We start from the raw sequence: 18,537 nt of genomic DNA, 5'->3' as shown, positions 1-18,537 counted from the left end.
TCTAATTGTATAAAAATGATTATATTTAATAAGTAAGATTTAAAAAATTAGTAAATTTATTTATTTTTTATGGTATTTTATACCAGCTGTTGTTTATTATATGTACATTATTCATTGCAAAATGCAGCAATATGTACTTGGAGAAATAACTTAGGCTTTAAAGGAATAACATATAACTTTGTGTATTTGTTATAAAATAATTCCAAAGGTAAACTATAATTATAATATTTCACTTTATATAATGTAAGATAAAAGTATAAATTCATTTTAGATGCACAAGACTATTAAAACGTTACATTGGAAAATGAATAAGAAAAGTTAAAATGTTTTATCTCTTTTTAATGGTTGAAAATTATCTGTACTTAAAAACTAAAGTTTTATACTGCCAAAGTTGTCTACATAATTTTTTAGTATATATTAAAATATTATATATATTGTATACATATATACATATATACATACTTAATTCTTTTACTTTATAAATTTGTAAGAATATTTTTACAATTTTTATACTTGTGCTAGGTTTGGAACACATCCTGCGGAAAAATGACAATCATATTTCACTTGACTTTTTATCTTTCTCGCGAGTCACTAGAGATTCTTACAAGTAATAACATTTCTTTGTTTAATTAGTGAATATATCATGATCTATTTCTTTGCAATCTAATAAACAAAATAACTTAACTTAAGAAAAATATAAAACTGAAACAAGCTGTACAGATATTACATTTACCTTTTAAAACATGTTTTATCATGTTTAATTTAAAATAATGATTATACAATAATATATGAAATCAATTTCAATATAGAATTGCAAAGAGCTAAAATGAAATACATTAAAATGTTTAACACAATCCTTGGAATGTGCGATTGCATATAGTAAACTAAACCCCTAAGATATCTGATTTTAAAATGATTTTTAAGAAATATACATAGATATATTATTAATTACATATAAAGAACGTAACACAAAACCTTACTATTTTTATTTGCATAAAATTATTCGAGTCATTTGTAATTATTGCTTTCTATAATTTAGCCTGTAAAAAGTTACACGTGATGCCGATTTAATATCGCCATGCTATTGTATAGTCGTAACGTCACTGCTCGAAATTAATTCGACGCAAAATCCATCGTGTATATATATAACGTGTAACATGTCATGAATAAATAAATTTAAAAAATAAAACTTGTCGAACGTAATTATTATCAACAAATAGAGGACACGAAATACAGCGCACTCGTCTTTAAATACTGAACATTTTATTAATGATTTATAAATAGCCTATATGCAAGTATTATTTACATATTTAATTCGCTACAAACTGCTTACAATTATACGTAATCACATATGGCGTATATCTTTTAAAAAAGATGTGCATATATAACTAACATATACGCGAAAATATGTTGTACACGAAATATAAAAATATCTCACATTCTTTTAATAGGAATAAATTTCACTGTTCACTGTTATTACCGTTGTAACATCTCCGGACTACCAACTACCAGGATGAAAAAAGATTTTTCTAAGATTATTGTTATTATTTTTATTTGTTTTTAATTATCTCGTAGACTTCCAGTTCCGTTGTCGGTAACAAAATTCCTTCATCTTACGCATATAATTCCTCCTCGTCCAGCTTATTCTTTTTCTGCATCTGAAGCACAAAGATAACGACCCTGCCACCACTATTCTTCTGTGGCATTTGAGGTACCTGATCTGGACGGAGACACTTTCTCCTATAAAGTGGTGTCTGGTAATATACCGTAATTTTCAGCACAGTCTCAACAAATTCTCCCACCTTGCTGGGTACAAATATGCATATATACCTTTCAAATAACTATAATGTATTTTCCCTTGATCAACTGTTCAGAATATTCTCGGGGCATTCTTTTTTATCCTGTTGGTCCGGAGACGTTATATTACTACTTATTGTTATCACTATTATTTCTATAACAAAATATATAAAAATACATGTGTAAAACCATCACAATTATTGGAATACTTAATTCATAAATACATAGGAATACATCATACACAATACCATTAAGAACAATACCTTATCGTGAGTAATACATAACATAATGTAACAATTCTTTTAGATTCGCTATTAAGCGAATGAAATTATATTGTCGGCATTCCTTATTTTATTTCTTCTATAAGAGATAAAAAATTTGTTCAAGTAATCTTCGTTTTATGTAAAATATATATAGAAAAGAACGATAGATTACAGTTTGTGTATTCAGTTATATTTTCAACGAGAAGTATAAGGCATAGATTTTTATGCAGTATTACTATGAATAATAGTAACTTTTGTCAATGTTACTATTATTATTACTGTTGTTGGTATTCGAAAAATGAAAATAGTTTTTAACATGTTGAAATACCTTGAACATTTCAAAATATAAATGTAAAAATACTTCTATAAAAATGCTATTGCAATTTTAAGTACTTAAGTACCTAATTCAACATTGGGGGCTTACTTATTATCTTCATATATTTTGTTGAAACATCTACCTGTATAAAATCTAATCTCCTTCTGCAGTCACTACATATAAGCTCTTGTGTTTCTTAATGCATATTTTATAATTATCCTTTAGAAATGTATTGTATCGCATAGAATATAAAGGTACATGGGTACCTTACCACAAAAAAAGACAAATAGTTATTAAATGTATTATTTAAATAATGTAAGAGACGCTGTAGTCTAGTAAATTTTATATATAATTAGTTCAAATAAATACAATTGTTTGATGAGATAAGTTAAAAATACCACTTCCCACTGACAATTAATCTAGAATTTATATTTGTCAGCAAAAATTATGAACATTATAATGTAATGAGCGCTTTTCCTTTAATTAGAATTATAATACTATAATAACAGGTAGACTGTGCTATTGCTCGTTGCGCCAAAGTGAACAAATGCACATATTAAAATATCAACCCTGTTTCTACATACAACTCACAAATATCTATGTACAACTATTATGATACACTTTATACATTTCTCAAGTATGAATCTGTGCATTTATTAATCAAAATTGAAGACTATAGTACCTAATAAATATATATTAACAGATATATCACTAATGAAGTAATCTATCTTTCTTTGTATTTACCAATTGAATACTAATTAGTAGTATACAGTTAATTCAAGACTTGTTTAAACAAAAATGATTTTCATACATTGTTAAAATAATTAAAAGCATTTAAGTCATTCAAATCAGTTTATTAGCGATAAATCATGTGTTAAGTGTCGAAACAGTTTTATGGAAGACACTGTAGTATAAATATCATAGAACTAAGTTATTAAATTCATAGTTCAATAAACAGGATATATACAAGGCACTTGTTCAGTTCAGCCTCACAATCTTCAATTTTGATACACAAAGGAAATGTTAATTGTTCATAAAGTATGACCTGCACTCTTTCTAGCAAACTACTGTCCTATAAAAATTACATCAAATTTGGAATAATATTGCTTCGCATAGGTTCTGATAATAAAACAATTGAACTAGTTTCAACTAGTATTTGATATATCTATATCAACTGTTTCTTCTTTGAGCAATGCCCGTTTATCTTCTTTACTAGTAGCTTGTCGTTTACCACCAACTTTGCGTTTACCTCTATTGAGTACACCATTTTCTTCATCCATCATACGCAAAATTTGCGTTTGATCAGAACTTTCTATCGGTGCGATCGAAATATCACGAACTGCACGAAATTTACCACAATTGTTTAAATGTTCATTTTCTAATCGGAAGAAATTCCAAACGAATCGCCTTAAAATGAATATATTTTTATATACTAATTACTCTAATTTAAATATTCATTGAGGTACATATAAATAATAAAATAACTAAAGACGTACCTAAAGACTTCAAGAGGTGCTACTATCGATGTCATTAAATCACTAGATACATATCCACACTCAATAAGAACGAAACTCGCGATCCATGCAAACCTCAGAATAAAATCCTCGATTATAGCAAAATAATAGAATCCCTAAAGAAGTATCAAGTGCAATAAATAATTGACTGAAAAAGAAAGATTAGAACATACTTTTATTTACATACCGCTGCTGAATATACTACTTCTTCGCGTAAGAATTTATTTTCACCAGCATTGCTATCTAAAAGACCCCAATCCATTTTTAAATCCCACGTTAGTGAATAAATAGAATTGACAATACAACTAAAGATCCAAAGCCACAACCATGGATTTTCCCAACGATTTGAATATTCCGCTGAAATTAATATTATTTATATCCTTGATTGAAAATAATATCAATCACATTAGAAAATTGTTTGTAACTTACCAGCATTGTACGCACACAGCGTATTAGATATGACAACAAGGAATGTAGTTGAATATTTTCCAGCATTAGCCAAATGTGGAAATGCCTCTTTAGAATCACGATATCGTCGTATACATTGTGCAAAACGAAACCATGCGGGTAGACAATTAACGATAGGTCTAACAATTAAGGATCCAGACATACATTGCGTAGTATCTCCTGCTTCTAGCCAATTTCCATTGGTAATATAAAAACACGTTAAAAAGTGGAAGTCTAACAGTGCTGTGGCCATACTATTTAATTGATCTGCTAACCAGAAATCAGCAAAATTCACGTACGCAAATGGCGATATTAAAACTCTTCCCTAAAGATAAAAATAAAATTTTATTTCTTATAAATTGAAGCAATTCTTACAGTGTATGTTATGTTAATAGTACTTACAATGATCTTTAATAACCAAAATCGTGCCTCGTGACGAAACATTTTTAACGGATTTAAGAGAAATGCTAACATAATACAGACTAAAACTAATGGATTCACATATGGAGGAATGCTTAAGCTGACACTGTATAAAAAACTTAATAAACTGAGAGTCCATATAACTCCAAGAACAGCCGCTAGTTCCATAAGATGTTGTTCAGATAAATGGTTTCGCGGATCCAATTCAAATATCAACACGTGATTCACACCGGACGATCGCCATCCATAAACATTCACGCCAATAAGAAACAAAAATTGTATAATAAGCAGAGGTCCACGATATAATCTAAATGCAATTTTTAAGTTTTCACCACCATCGTGAAATATTGCTAGAAATAAAATAAAAGAAAATAGAGTATATAATTATATTTACTTTAGTTATTACATACTTCTTGTTATTACCTGAAAGTACAACTGCCACAAAGAGAACAATGAAACTACCAGAAAATAATCCAACTTTAAAAGTGGTCCATGGACTTTGATGCTCACCTAAAGGTGGTACACGTAAACGTTTCATTGCGCGTTGTCTGTCTCCACCTTCTAAATCGTTTGTTACTGTAGTTTCTGTATCTTGTATGAGATTGTCTATATCTTTTGATGTATAAAAATGTGCGGTTTCTACACATTCCATCCTCCATTTTGATCCACTATCTACAGACAATAACTGAAAATAGAAATAAAGATAATATTACACCATGTACATATAAGACACAAATTGCTATGATGTATGAGGTGTGCTGAGTTTTTACTTGTGTTTAATAGGATAAGGGACTTTAAAATAAGTATTAGTTCTTTCCTTATTTTTTCATTATTGTTTAAATGAACCTGTAAACCTAGAGAAATACAACAAAAATAAGTATGAATTAATGCAACAATAAGAAACAAAATCTCTTTTTCTATGTACCTTGTCGTGTTTTTTAAGAATCTTTCGAAAACCAGTGTAATTAAGATTTTGATAGTTCTGAAGAAGTATAAGAGACAAATAAAATTCTGAGAATGCAAGTTTCAATTCTCTCAGCTTCCTTGTTGGTAAATGAGGCTTAACATTCACTTTCCCCTTATTTTTCCCTCCACCATGTTGTAATTCTAATGCTGTCTTCAATTCGCTTTGAAGAGCTGCATATTTACGAGTGGCTTCTGCTAACTTTTCTATACATATATAAAAAAGATCAATGTTTATTTAAATGTTTTATTCTTAATAGATATGATTGTAAATTTCCATTTATTTGAATTTATATGTACATAATCATATAGAACATCCTTACCAGAATAAAAAGTATTAATTTTCTTCAATTCACGGTCACAAAATGTAAAAAATACTTCATCAAAAGAAGCAAAGTGTCGAGATATCACTTCTGGTTCAACACTTTCAGCTGACGGTGCTTCTTCTACAGCAGTATAGAGCATTGCCTTCATTTCCTATTAACCCAAATAGGTCATTTTAATTAGTAGTGTAATGATCTTTTATCGCACAAAGTGCCACAGAATAAATAGGAAATATTTTAGGAGTGCCTTTGGAAAACCTAAACTATAAAAAGTTCATATGAGGATATATCCTATTTGATTTTCTTTTCAAATTATAACAGATTTTGTTTTGCAATTCATATTTCTTTCCATAGACAAATATTGTGTTTCTCAAGTTTCCAGCAAATATAGACTACATCTGGATATTTAAAAATTGGAAAACAGTCATTGGTAAGATATCTGCAAGCTTGCATTGGAATACAAAGATACCATCTCGGATACCTTTTATGAAAAGTAGTATATAAAGTAGTGTATAAAATAAAAAATAAAAATTAAATCCACTATAACTCGAAAACAAAGTCAAGTAAGATATATTTATATGAAGTCTTTTTATTGTTTATATATGCAGAAGCTACTCCTAAAATATTTCCTACTTATTCTGAGACACCCGTATGTCTCCATTGGCATAGAAATAAATTTTTAACAAAGATAATTAAAATATAAATATTTTAATTTTCAATACTATTTTATTTTACCTCATAGCTTATGTATTGCTTACGCCACTCAGGCGTAATGTGAGCAGACAGATGTTCTGCAAACTTCATCTTGCTTCGATTAACGCAATAATCTGCAATAAACAAATTCATTTAAATTATCGCTAAAGTGATATAAATATATAATATTAGAAATTTCCATAAAATAATTATGTATATAATAAAGCATATATAAAAGAATGAGATATATAAATGAGGTACAAAGTGAGAAAATCATATATTATTATTATTGAAGAAACTTCTTTATTTCTATAGTCTATATATCTTCATAAACATTTACTCGATGTATTAATTTATTATTGCAAACAGCGTATGCCAAAAAAGTAAAAAAATAATAAAGTGAGCAAAATGAAATATTATAGTAATATAATTACAAAGTAGAAAATAAAAAGATGAACAATTGAATCAAATGTTTCGTTTCACGCTCATCTTTAAGGAATTAAACCACGAAAGAGGTTACATACAACACATATAATGCACTTAAAACCTTTGTCGGCAGTACTAAGTCAATATTTTCTGAATTCGTTTACTTCATGATAAATTATTATTACTTACAAATATATGGATGTCTTTATTCTTACTTCTTACGTTTAGCTGTCAAGCTTTACACGACACATAGCACCATTGTTTCTTATACGTACAGGCGATATTCATTAGACAGCTATAAGTCTTTTTATTACTTAATTTAGAACGCTTTTCACGAAGATAGATAGCTTCTAGTATCCATTTGCTAGTAAGGATTGACGAGAATTTTCCGATTAAATACCTTTGATAATCTCATCGCTCGAAGATTTATTTCAGTTAGATAAAATGCTTATATGTGATATATATATAATCTATAATAGTTGTACGTAGTTTATAATGTTAAGCATTCGTATTTCGATTCTTATTTTACAAAAAAGGATTTTGTTTATATGTTTACAAACTTTTTATATTTATTTTATTTAACCGAATTATATCCATCAAATAGTTGATTATATATAAAAAATAGAACTATAGCACACAAATAATTACAAACATTTGTATTTGAAGTTGGCTATGTGGATTTTTGTATTTTTTATCAGATATTGAGTTCTTTGAGACAATCTTTTATTATATTATTACGCTCAGAATATTCTCTCAATTAACATTTACTTTGAATTTAATTTTTAATGTAGATAAAACATTTTTCTCAATTTTGTCAAGGATTTTTAATTGTTATAACATAATAAAATTTTATTAAATATGTATGTGAATTCAATCTTCTACTTCGTAAAAGATACGTATACATATGTATGCAACATGCACAAATATATATTTAAATATATATAAACAAAACTATTAAATATATAAAAAATGAAATATTATAACATCATAAGATAAATAGTATAATGCGTAAAAAAATGTATGAAACATTAAAAATATAGTTTTAGAAGATTGTATAATAATTATCTTTTAAAGAGTAATTATGCGTATGTATAATCAATAATAGAAGAAGATTCTTAATTCTTTTCAAATGAAAAAAAAGTGGATTTTATCTGTTTATATTTAATCTAATTAATATCCAGTATAACAAAAAATAATACAAGACAAATAAGTTACGTCAACAATTAACATTACACAGTTTACATTGATAATATTTTGACTAGATATATCATTTATTTAAAATCTAAAATGTTTTCATATATTTAAAGTCATTTTTGGTAATGTTATCTGCAACTTTTATATCTGTCTTTTTTTCACGAATTATTTTCGTAAAATGATTTATGCGCTTTTATTTGCTAACTTATACTCATATATATGATATATATATATGTGTGTGTGTATGTGTGTATAAATGCAAATATTTGCATATTTATTCTAATAAACCGTTTTATAGGTGGCGCTATAAAAAAGCATACATACTATATCAGCTATACATATAATATATATATTTTTTCTAGACTGTACATACTACAAGCTGCTACAAGCCAACAAGTTAACAATACACATATAGTGCCTTTGCAAAGCAGCAAAATTAATCACTACATCAAGTTTACAAATTATAATGTTTTCTCTAAATATTGTATATATTAAAACGAACTAAGTAGATTATTCAATAAGTATTATAAAGAAAAAAAAGCTTTAAACAGGAAAGAACAACTTATCATTGCTATAAAATTTGTAAGTATATTCCTCTGCTTTTTATATTTATATTTTTTTAGTTTTATCATGTTGGAAAGATTGGAATTTAGTTCCAAGTATGGTTTCAAGTTAATGTTGTAGTACTCATATATAAAAAACATGTGTAAATTTGTACAAGAATAATATTAATGCCTATATTATAAGAACTAATTTTTAAAATATTATTTCTGTAAATAATAAATCTAAGACAACTTGTATTTTAAATAGTTAGTATTAACTATGTTAATGTCATGTTTTAATTTATTAGAGAATAAAATTGATAAAATAATATTTGTAATATATTAATTTTTTATGTGTAATATAAATAATAAACTTAGTTTTTATTTTTCCAGAATGCATAATATTTTATAGTTAATCCAAACCTAAGATACCATGAACCGTTTACTACTATTATTATTCTTCGTTAATTTCATAAATAATAGTATATCATGGGAGACTTTTATGAGGGGTCGAAGCAAATATGGTAATCTAGGTGCTCCAATTTTATCTGAAGATCATGAACTTCCAAGTGCTGAATGGTTTACACAGTTTCTAGATCACTTTAATCCAACTGATGCACGTGTTTGGCAACAGGTAATACAAGGATATATTAAATATTTCTTAATTTTTATTTTATAATATAAATTCTTTTATTATTTTTTCAGAGATATTTTGTAAATGGAGAGTACTATAAGAAAGGTGGTCCAGTATTTTTGATGATAAGTGGTGAAGCTGCAGCAAATGCTAAATGGATGGTAGAAGGTCAATGGATCGAATATGCTAAGCAATTTGGAGCACTATGTTTTCAAGTGGAACACCGCTTTTATGGGCAAAGTCATCCCACTTCGTATGTAACATTGTTTATAAAATATATAATTGATACATTTTAAGTTATAATGTTATGTTTTCGTTATCTGCAGGGATCTGGGTGTGAAAAATTTAATGTATCTTTCATCGCAACAGGCACTTGCAGATTTGGCTTACTTTATACAACTCATGAATATTAATTACAAGTTACCAGCTGGTACTAAATGGATTGCATTTGGAGGATCATATGCTGGATCATTAGCTGCTTGGTTGCGTTATAAATATCCTCATTTAGTACATGGTGCTGTTTCTGCTAGTGGTCCTTTATTAGCAGAAATTGATTTTCAAGGTAAATATAAAATACACTTAAATACAAAAAATATTTTATTTAAAACAGAAGTGTTTTATATTAATAATTATACTTTATAGAATACTTTGTTGTTGTCGAGAATGCCCTCAAAGAACATTCTGAAGCATGTGTAAATGCAATACTAGAAGCAAACAAACAATTTCACATAATGTTACATCATCCTATCGGTCAACAAGGAATAGCTAAAAAATTTATGTAAGTAAAAGTAACATTCTTCATTTACAGATCAAATATATCATTATTGGAAAATTATTTTTACTTATAGTTTATGCGATCCAATCAATGAACATACCAAACGTAATGATATTTCGAATTTGTATGAAACAATAGCAAGCATCTTTGCCGGTATTGTACAGTACAATAAAGACAATCGTAATAATTCCGCAATGGCTAATCTTACTATCGATAGTGCTTGCGACATATTAACGAACGAAACATTGGGTATCGCTATTGACAGACTTGCAATTTTGAGCACTAAAATATTACAGGCATCAGAAGAAAAGTGTTTGGATTATATGTATAATAAAATGATTCATAAACTTCGTAACATAACATGGGCTAGCGAAGAAGCAGAAGGGGGTAATGTATTTTTTTACTTATATTATTGCTGTTTTCATTTTTATTTATTGTGTTTTAAAATATATTTTTTGTAGGACGCCAATGGACGTACCAAACGTGTACAGAATTTGGATTCTTTCAAACTTCGACAGCACGCCCAAAATTATTTAGTGAAACTTTCCCAGTAGATTTCTTTGTACAACAATGCATTGATATATTTGGCCCAAGGTTTATTTAAAATTACGATAAATACATTTCTCAATTATGATAAATCATTAGTTATAAAATTATAACATCTCCGTATTCTAACAGGTACAATATTCATTTGCTGAATTCGGCAGTGAATAGAACAAATATTTTATATGGAGGATTAGATTTAAAGACTACAAATGTAGTATTTGTACATGGATCAATTGATCCTTGGCATGTTTTGGGAATTACAAAATCACCAAATCCGCAAATGCCTGCCATTTATATTGATGGTGTGTACATATTGATTGAAATTTTTCATTTTTCATGTAATATAAAAAATTTATTTATTATTATGACCATAGGTACTGCTCATTGTGCCAACATGTATCCTCCTTCCAAAAATGATCCACTTCAGTTAAAAGCTGCCAGAGTTGAGGTTGGACATTTAATAGATGAATGGCTGCATAATTAAATATGATATTTTTAACGCTGTGTGTGCTACATTTAACTACTTTATGATAAGTAGTCTTTTATTTTTGAAACAAAAATGATGTATTAAAAGAATTAAATTTATTTTATTAACTTTTTGAACAATTTGTATTTTCCTTTATGAACTTCTGTGAAACAATTATAATACATAAATATTTTTAGTTCAAATAATTCGTGCATAACTAAGACTAAAACTAACTATGTACGTACATAACAAGTTACTGAAGATACACGAGTGTTCACCATTCTGTGTTTATGTTTAAATCACAAGAATGCATGTATAGATACAATTAAACAAGTTTGCCCATAATGGCACTATTACAATTTTTTGTGGATTACTGAAGTATTAAATAAATACATGTACAAACTTACTATGAATATCTTACGTCAGTCAATGAATAAATACATATCTATCAATTATATATGTTTTATTCTTGACAAGCATGGGAAAAAATGTTCAACTGGTTAAAATAATACTAAACATAAATAATTCATTAAGGTGTTTTAAAATCTGCAAAAACAGATCCGACATGAATTTTAATAAGTGTAAAGTGTCTTAAAATGAGCACCATAACTAAATGAATTTTGATTCTGATATGGATAGCGTCGGCCTTTCCTTAACGGTACCATCTTCGAATATCGTTTCGTTATGAGTTTGTTCGATTCCTTTAAGGCGAGGCCAAGGTGCCCATTACAGATATTGATCAACCGAGTATACGTATGATTTTCGTAAAATATTGTCAATCCTATTATAATCAAACATTCTTATAATAGTTTGTATAGAATTCGTTTAAAAATTATTAGAATTCGTTTGATCAGTAATTATACATATACATATATTACTCTCTCATTTTTTTGGCATATCCTTCGATCAACTCGTGATCCTCCTACATTCACAACTTTCATCTTTGACTTACGCTACTGCAGTATACGGTATTTACATTACGTAACAAGGTAGTCGTAAATAATTTACTGTATAACAGAACAATAAATGTAGGATGAATTAGTTTTTCTATCTATGAATCACGCTTAAAAATTCTCCTACGCAACGTTTGAATTGTTCACCACGTTCTTTTAAGTTTCCATTTTAAATGGAGTTACAAATTATTTCATAAATGATATAGCAGAATATATGGATGGATGGTGATTTAATGCTAAGAAGAAGATGAAATATAAGAAAACTTATCCACATGAAACTTTATTTCTAAAAAAAAAAAAATGATTTTAAATATTTGTCAAATGTTTGTTATGATATATATGCATTTGGTAATATTTTATTTTACTGACTTCTTGGTCAAATGACTGCAAAAAATTGTTTTACGAATATTAGATATACATATACATATTTCTTGAAAAAATTTGGGATAAAAATTTATAATTTGTGATAAATATACATTCTTTTAAGTAAACTTTGAATTGTAAATGGCAAACAATATGCATTTTTGATATTCTAACTTACAATTAGTTGAATTACTAGAAACAATTAGTTGAATTTTAAACACAAGATTTTATACATGTTTCAAAATGTATTATATATATGTAATTTAGATCTAGAATATTATAGAAAATGTCAACAATCTACCTCAAAAGCTTTTTGAGATAGATGTGCTTTTCTATAAAAAATAAAGTTATTTAGAAATTAAAATTGAAATTGAAGCAACGTATGAATTCATCAATTTTTTTCTTGAAGAATCAGATCAATATATAAAATCCACATAGTACTGTATTTAAAAAATAAAAAAAGATGTTTATATATAAAAATACATATACACAAGAAGAATTTCACCTATGTAAACAAATTTGAACACTACTGTCTACATACAAATATTTTTAAATCAAAATATTACCAAATAAACATTCAATTAATTATATCCTTCACATTCAACAAATAATATTGAAGGCAGTTTACCTTACATTTTGCAAGTATTTCTTAACATAAAGTCACCATCTTCCAGTGCGTCACCATTTATAAAATATGCATACAGCATAAAAAAAGACAGCTTGCTCGTGATCCAATCGCGACTCGTCACAATAATCGATTCACCGAAAATCTCAAAAAAATAAGCGGTTCTAGGTAACCGATTTTGTGTTCAGTATCTGTGATGAGACTGAGATTGCCTCCACTCGGGCGTAGAGTTACCATGGTGATGATGATGATGATGATGATGGCGTTTCTTGTCAGAAATACTGGCGTGCTTGTTAGACGGGTACGTGGCTACATCGCTCACAACTAATTCTGAACCATCTCTCTCGGTGTTGTTGCCACGGTAATTTTCTCGGTATCCTGGTTCATCCAGGGTCTCCTTGCGACGAAGAGGAGGATGATTGGTCTTATGACCGGCCGTCTCATGCAGATTTTCCCAAGCTTGACGGTAATATCGATTCAGTCCTCCTCGACTCTCAGAGGAACTGCTTCCAAAGCTGGCCACGGTATTGCAATCTGGAGATGCACGGTGTCGGTAATGCTTGCTGCTTCTACCGCGATTTCTGTGTGAATAGGTTAAGATATTTATTATTATTTCAACTTCGGCACCTTTCTGCATAATGATTTACTGGTAATATCTATAGGTTGAAAAAATGATAAGTTGTAGGTTACAGATTTAAGTTGTACAACTTTACTATTTTATATAGAACATTTGTCGAATAAGACTATTGAATGGTAATTTGTAAAATTGATGTACAGAAGTAGTTTTCTAGAAAACTAATGTATAGAAGGTAACTTATAATTTGTAATATGTAACATTTCACTACTAACGTTAGTTGTATTGTGCAAGAGGGACCAAGTATTATTTTAAATTATTATTTTCTTTTTCTAACCTGAATACGGTACAATATCATTGTTGTGTTTAATTTATACACCTTGGGTATAAATTTATGGCATAAATGAAGTCAGAAGAGATTCTGTAGTTCAAAATAAGGTGAAAATAAAAAAATAAAATTGCGTCGAAAATTTCATTTTATAGAAAATCGTGTTTGGAAACTTATCACATAGATATTCATGTATTTGATTGATTTTCGACTGGATAGGAGTAAGGAATTGACAGGATGTTATTCTACATAGGAAAATAAATTAAATTTTTTCGACCCGAAAATATAGAATAAAATGTATTCGTTTAAAGCCTAATTTTCAAGAAAATAAAATTTGAAAATTTGTCGAATATGCGATTTCTTGACCAAATAGAATCAAACTTTATTTCCTTCAAAAGGAAGCTTCAAACGACAAATTTTTATTTTACATTTTATTTATTCCTGTGTAGCTGGGAATGAAGAAAATATATATGTACTTGAAAAGTTACACATATACATTTTTTCGAAAATAAATGCTTCGATGTAATTTTGTTATTTTTATTTTGAATTCAGAATCTGCCTGATTTCATTCTTTTTAGACCCACAGTGTATTTATAACTAATAATTTATAATCTTCCTTCCTTCTTCTTAGGAACATATATATATATAGTAAGCAAGATATATATGCGATTTGTTGTATCGTCGATTTGGCTTTCAGATATTTAGATTGTTCCTTATAGAAAATTCTTATTCAAATATTTCTGGTTTTTATTATAATACTTTAGTCCAGAAACTGAAGCCAAATCGATTGTTTCATTTTGTATTATGTATGTCTGTTTGGGAAATATAATTTAGCGAAGTGTAATTGAAGCAATTTGTAGTGAAATCATTAGCAATACCACCACCAATTTAAAGATGAAAGGAGCACCAAATAGTTAGATATAGATATATTAGGAGTTTATTATAATTTAAGTCCCTTGTGATTTTACTAAAATTATTTTAGTATATATAGTGAGCCATTTTCTAGTAATCATCGCATTTTTCCTTCAGCATAGCTTATTGTACTACCAGAAACTTTATGAAACATTATCAAACTATGCTATTAAATAAATTTTAATATCCGCAGATATAATTGTGAATATAGAGATGTTAAATTTTAATTTGTTGAGATTATACAAATATGTTTAGTTGTCAATTTAAAGTTCTATATTTACAGTAACTTCCAAAACTGTTGCAACACTCTTTAAAACTGAATAACTGCTTAAAAATAGGACCAGACGGTTTGAATATTTTTGATAAGTTAGGAGGATTAGTTTACTAGATGATGTATAAAAAAAAAGTTTTAAAAAACTTGCAATTGGTTGGAATCGCCAGGAAAGAAAGTAAAGATCGCATTTCCCAAAATTTTTTCTTGCACTTGTAATGAAACTTTAAAGAACACATTTCGAACATTTCGACATACATATATGTCGAAAATTTTATTGAAATTGGTTGACGCGGAAAGAAGAGACAGGCATCGAAAGACCAGGCCATGAAAACTGTGTTTCTCGGCATCTTTAAACGTTTGTAGCTCATAGCAGCGTTAACCGATTTCGATGAAATTTTCAGCATGTATATAACTGATATAAATGTCTAAAACGTATTGTTTAAATTTTCATTACAAGCTCAGACAAAGAAGTTGCGGAAAATGTAATCTTTGCCTTCTTTCTTGGCGATTCCGACCAGTTGTAGCTTTTTCAAAAATTTTTTTATACGTGATCTAGTAAAATAATCTTCCCAATTTCTAAAAAAATCCAAATCATTTGCTCTAATTTTAAAAAGGTTATTCAGTCTCAACGGGTATGATAATTTTGAATGTCACTGGAATTTCATACATTCAGTTTTATCGTATTCAGTCATAATTATATCATGCTATTATTTCTTATTATTTAAGCCTATAAATATCAATTAATTAAAGTTATCTGACAATTTAATGATGTTCCACGTTTTTAAACCGAAGTAATAGTATAGTTATATCAAATATAACAATAGAAAGTATTTTTACGAGCAATGAAATATCGAAGCACAAATAATCAAATGAAAGTTGGAAAAACAGTTGAATATGTGCATTAGTACTAAATTGTTAAAAAAATTCACGTGTATTGAATAGAAGGAGTATATTGAGAAATAAAATATGGAAGCACAGCGGTATCTTAAGTTGAAAAGTTAAAGCTTCAGAATTAGGTATTAATACACTAACAAAATATACAGGATAAATAGGACAAAGTAATTACAAACAAGTAATTAGTGGAAGAAATATAATAATATTTTGTTGACTATTAAACATAACTCAATTCGCGTGAAAAGTTCTTCTAAACTGATATTCGCACTGATTTTTTATTAACTCTTTCACGTTCAAATCTTGTTGCCGAGGGACGTTGTACATCATCGCTCAAAAGTCGTAAAACAGTTATTACATTAGCTCAAAATTGGAAAAAATTAAATATATAATAAAGACATCAAGAAATAATATTTATACAGTGACGAAATTATACACTACTAATATACATAATGATGTTATTAAAACACGCCTGTAATTGAAAATTTATAATCTATACCAAATACCAACATTTTATTAAAAATACGAGATGACCTAACACTTTTGAACAAGGCCATTCAACAGATAGCTTCGATTCGATAATATCAATGTTTAAATCAAATAAACCGGCACGTGATCAGCCTATTGACTTCGCTCGTGAATTATACGAACTTGAGCAAACTGGATGTTTCTTGCTTGCTGGTTTATGTTATAGGTTTGCACAAACTGGATATTTCCACTATATGTCAACTTATGCAATATAGAGATATACAGGGTGGTTGGTAAGTGGTGGTACAAGCGGAAAGGGGGTGATTCTACGCGAAAAAAGAAGTCGAAAATATAGAATAAAAATTTTTCGTTCGAGGCTTTGTTTTCGAGAAAATCGACTTTGAATCCTCGCTCGGTACGCGTGCGGTACGTTATAACGGATCTCACTGTAGATCGTTGTCTCGATGGAAGAATTTAAAAAAGAAAAAAAAATTTTTTATTCTATATTTTCGACTTCTTTTTTCGCGTAGAATCACCCCCTTTCCGCTTGTACCACCACTTACCAACCACCCTGTATATCTCTATATTGCATAAGTTGACATATAGTGGAAATATCCAGTTTGTGCAAACCTATAACATAAACCAGCAAGCAAGAAACATCCAGTTTGCTCAAGTTCGTATAATTCACGAGCGAAGTCAATAGGCTGATCACGTGCCGGTTTATTTGATTTAAACATTGATATTATCGAATCGAAGCTATCTGTTGAATGGCCTTGTTCAAAAGTGTTAGGTCATCTCGTATTTTTAATAAAATGTTGGTATTTGGTATAGATTATAAATTTTCAATTACAGGCGTGTTTTAATAACATCATTATGTATATTAGTAGTGTATAATTTCGTCACTGTATAAATATTATTTCTTGATGTCTTTATTATATATTTAATTTTTTCCAATTTTGAGCTAATGTAATAACTGTTTTACGACTTTTGAGCGATGATGTACAACGTCCCTCGGCAACAAGATTTGAACGTGAAAGAGTTAATAAAAAATCAGTGCGAATATCAGTTTAGAAGAACTTTTCACGCGAATTGAGTTATGTTTAATAGTCAACAAAATATTATTATATTTCTTCCACTAATTACTTGTTTGTAATTACTTTGTCCTATTTAAGCTATCTAGCAATTACTTTTTCTTCGTTTATTCAAATCACGAACCATTATTGATCGATGGGCAAGTTATCTTAATTCAGAGACAATTACTTTTCAGAAACTGAGCAAATTTTTTCATAGAACACTTCATCCCATCAAACTCTAAACTTCCCACTATACGTATATTCCTCCCTGTAAATCAAATCTCTTCCATTAACGAAAAGGATAGTGCCCAGTCCTATTTAAACGATGTGCTAAGAGAACAGTATACACAGATGAAGCTACTTGGGGGGGAAGAAAGTGCGTGAACGCTGCATTGACGTGTGTGCGTCCGGAAGGAGAGGAGAAGCTTTAAAAATACACTTCGTGGTGAGCTGTGGTGAACGAGCTATCGCTATATATGGGTGCTCATTATAAACGTTGCTCGTTTACCTTGACTAGTAATCACTCGCGAGGGTGGCGCATGGCGGTTGTAGTGGTACGTGGTGATGGTTGATGTAGTGGTGGGCGGTGGTTGCGTGGAGGGTGAGGGCGATAATGGTGGACTATATATGTATGTATATATAGGAAGTAATTGTTTGATAATCTTAAAGAGAAGGGTTGGAAAAGTATCCAGCGCGATGGGCCGCCGAGAGACCGAAGGAGTAAGGATGATCGGTGCCGCGGCGAGCCGTCAAGTCG

The 18,537-nt window shown here is 28.8% G+C and overlaps 3 protein-coding genes across 5 annotated transcripts in view; 1 reads left to right on the top strand and 2 right to left on the bottom strand.

Moving 5' to 3' along the window:
* Positions 1-1,246: 1,246 nt before the first annotated feature.
* LOC100742705 (xenotropic and polytropic retrovirus receptor 1 homolog) lies at positions 1,247-7,643 on the bottom strand. Of its 2 annotated transcripts, none has more exons than XM_003487623.4 (10): positions 7,352-7,643; positions 6,779-6,870; positions 6,044-6,197; positions 5,683-5,927; positions 5,181-5,442; positions 4,740-5,107; positions 4,320-4,662; positions 4,078-4,247; positions 3,873-4,006; positions 1,247-3,783 (listed from the first exon to the last, which is right to left on the bottom strand). In XM_003487623.4, exons 2-10 carry the CDS (start codon positions 6,845-6,847, stop codon positions 3,522-3,524), a joined length of 2,007 nt encoding a protein of 668 aa, XP_003487671.1. In that variant the 5' UTR covers positions 6,848-6,870; positions 7,352-7,643; the 3' UTR covers positions 1,247-3,521. The 2 variants fall into 2 exon arrangements, with proteins under 2 accessions (XP_003487671.1, XP_012238199.1); XM_012382776.3 differs by lacking the exon at positions 7,352-7,643 and adding an exon at positions 7,171-7,288.
* Positions 7,644-8,704: 1,061 nt separating this feature from the next.
* LOC100742586 (putative serine protease K12H4.7) lies at positions 8,705-11,774 on the top strand. Its single transcript, XM_012382779.3, has 10 exons — positions 8,705-8,803; positions 8,883-8,938; positions 9,292-9,532; positions 9,604-9,785; positions 9,859-10,094; positions 10,175-10,310; positions 10,381-10,694; positions 10,769-10,901; positions 10,986-11,155; positions 11,228-11,774. The coding sequence occupies exons 3-10, from the start codon at positions 9,332-9,334 to the stop codon at positions 11,335-11,337; spliced, it is 1,482 nt and encodes a 493-aa protein (XP_012238202.1). The 5' UTR covers positions 8,705-8,803; positions 8,883-8,938; positions 9,292-9,331; the 3' UTR covers positions 11,338-11,774.
* A 1,476-nt stretch (positions 11,775-13,250) lies between these two features.
* LOC100742464 overlaps positions 13,251-18,537 on the bottom strand; it is an 86,356-nt gene continuing 81,069 nt past the window's right edge. For both annotated transcript variants that reach the window (XM_003487621.4, XM_033319589.1), the window contains one exon: positions 13,251-13,841. In XM_003487621.4, the coding sequence (XP_003487669.1) occupies positions 13,445-13,841 (397 nt within the window). In that variant the 3' untranslated portion in view covers positions 13,251-13,444. The remainder of the gene's footprint in view (positions 13,842-18,537) is intronic.

Source organism: Bombus impatiens, unplaced genomic scaffold, assembly GCF_000188095.3.
Source record: "Bombus impatiens unplaced genomic scaffold, BIMP_2.2 scf_0174, whole genome shotgun sequence".
Lineage (NCBI taxonomy): Eukaryota > Metazoa > Arthropoda > Insecta > Hymenoptera > Apidae > Bombus > Bombus impatiens.
The sequence above is the reverse complement of the archived record's forward strand: the minus strand, read 5'-3'. Positions and strand labels throughout refer to the sequence as shown.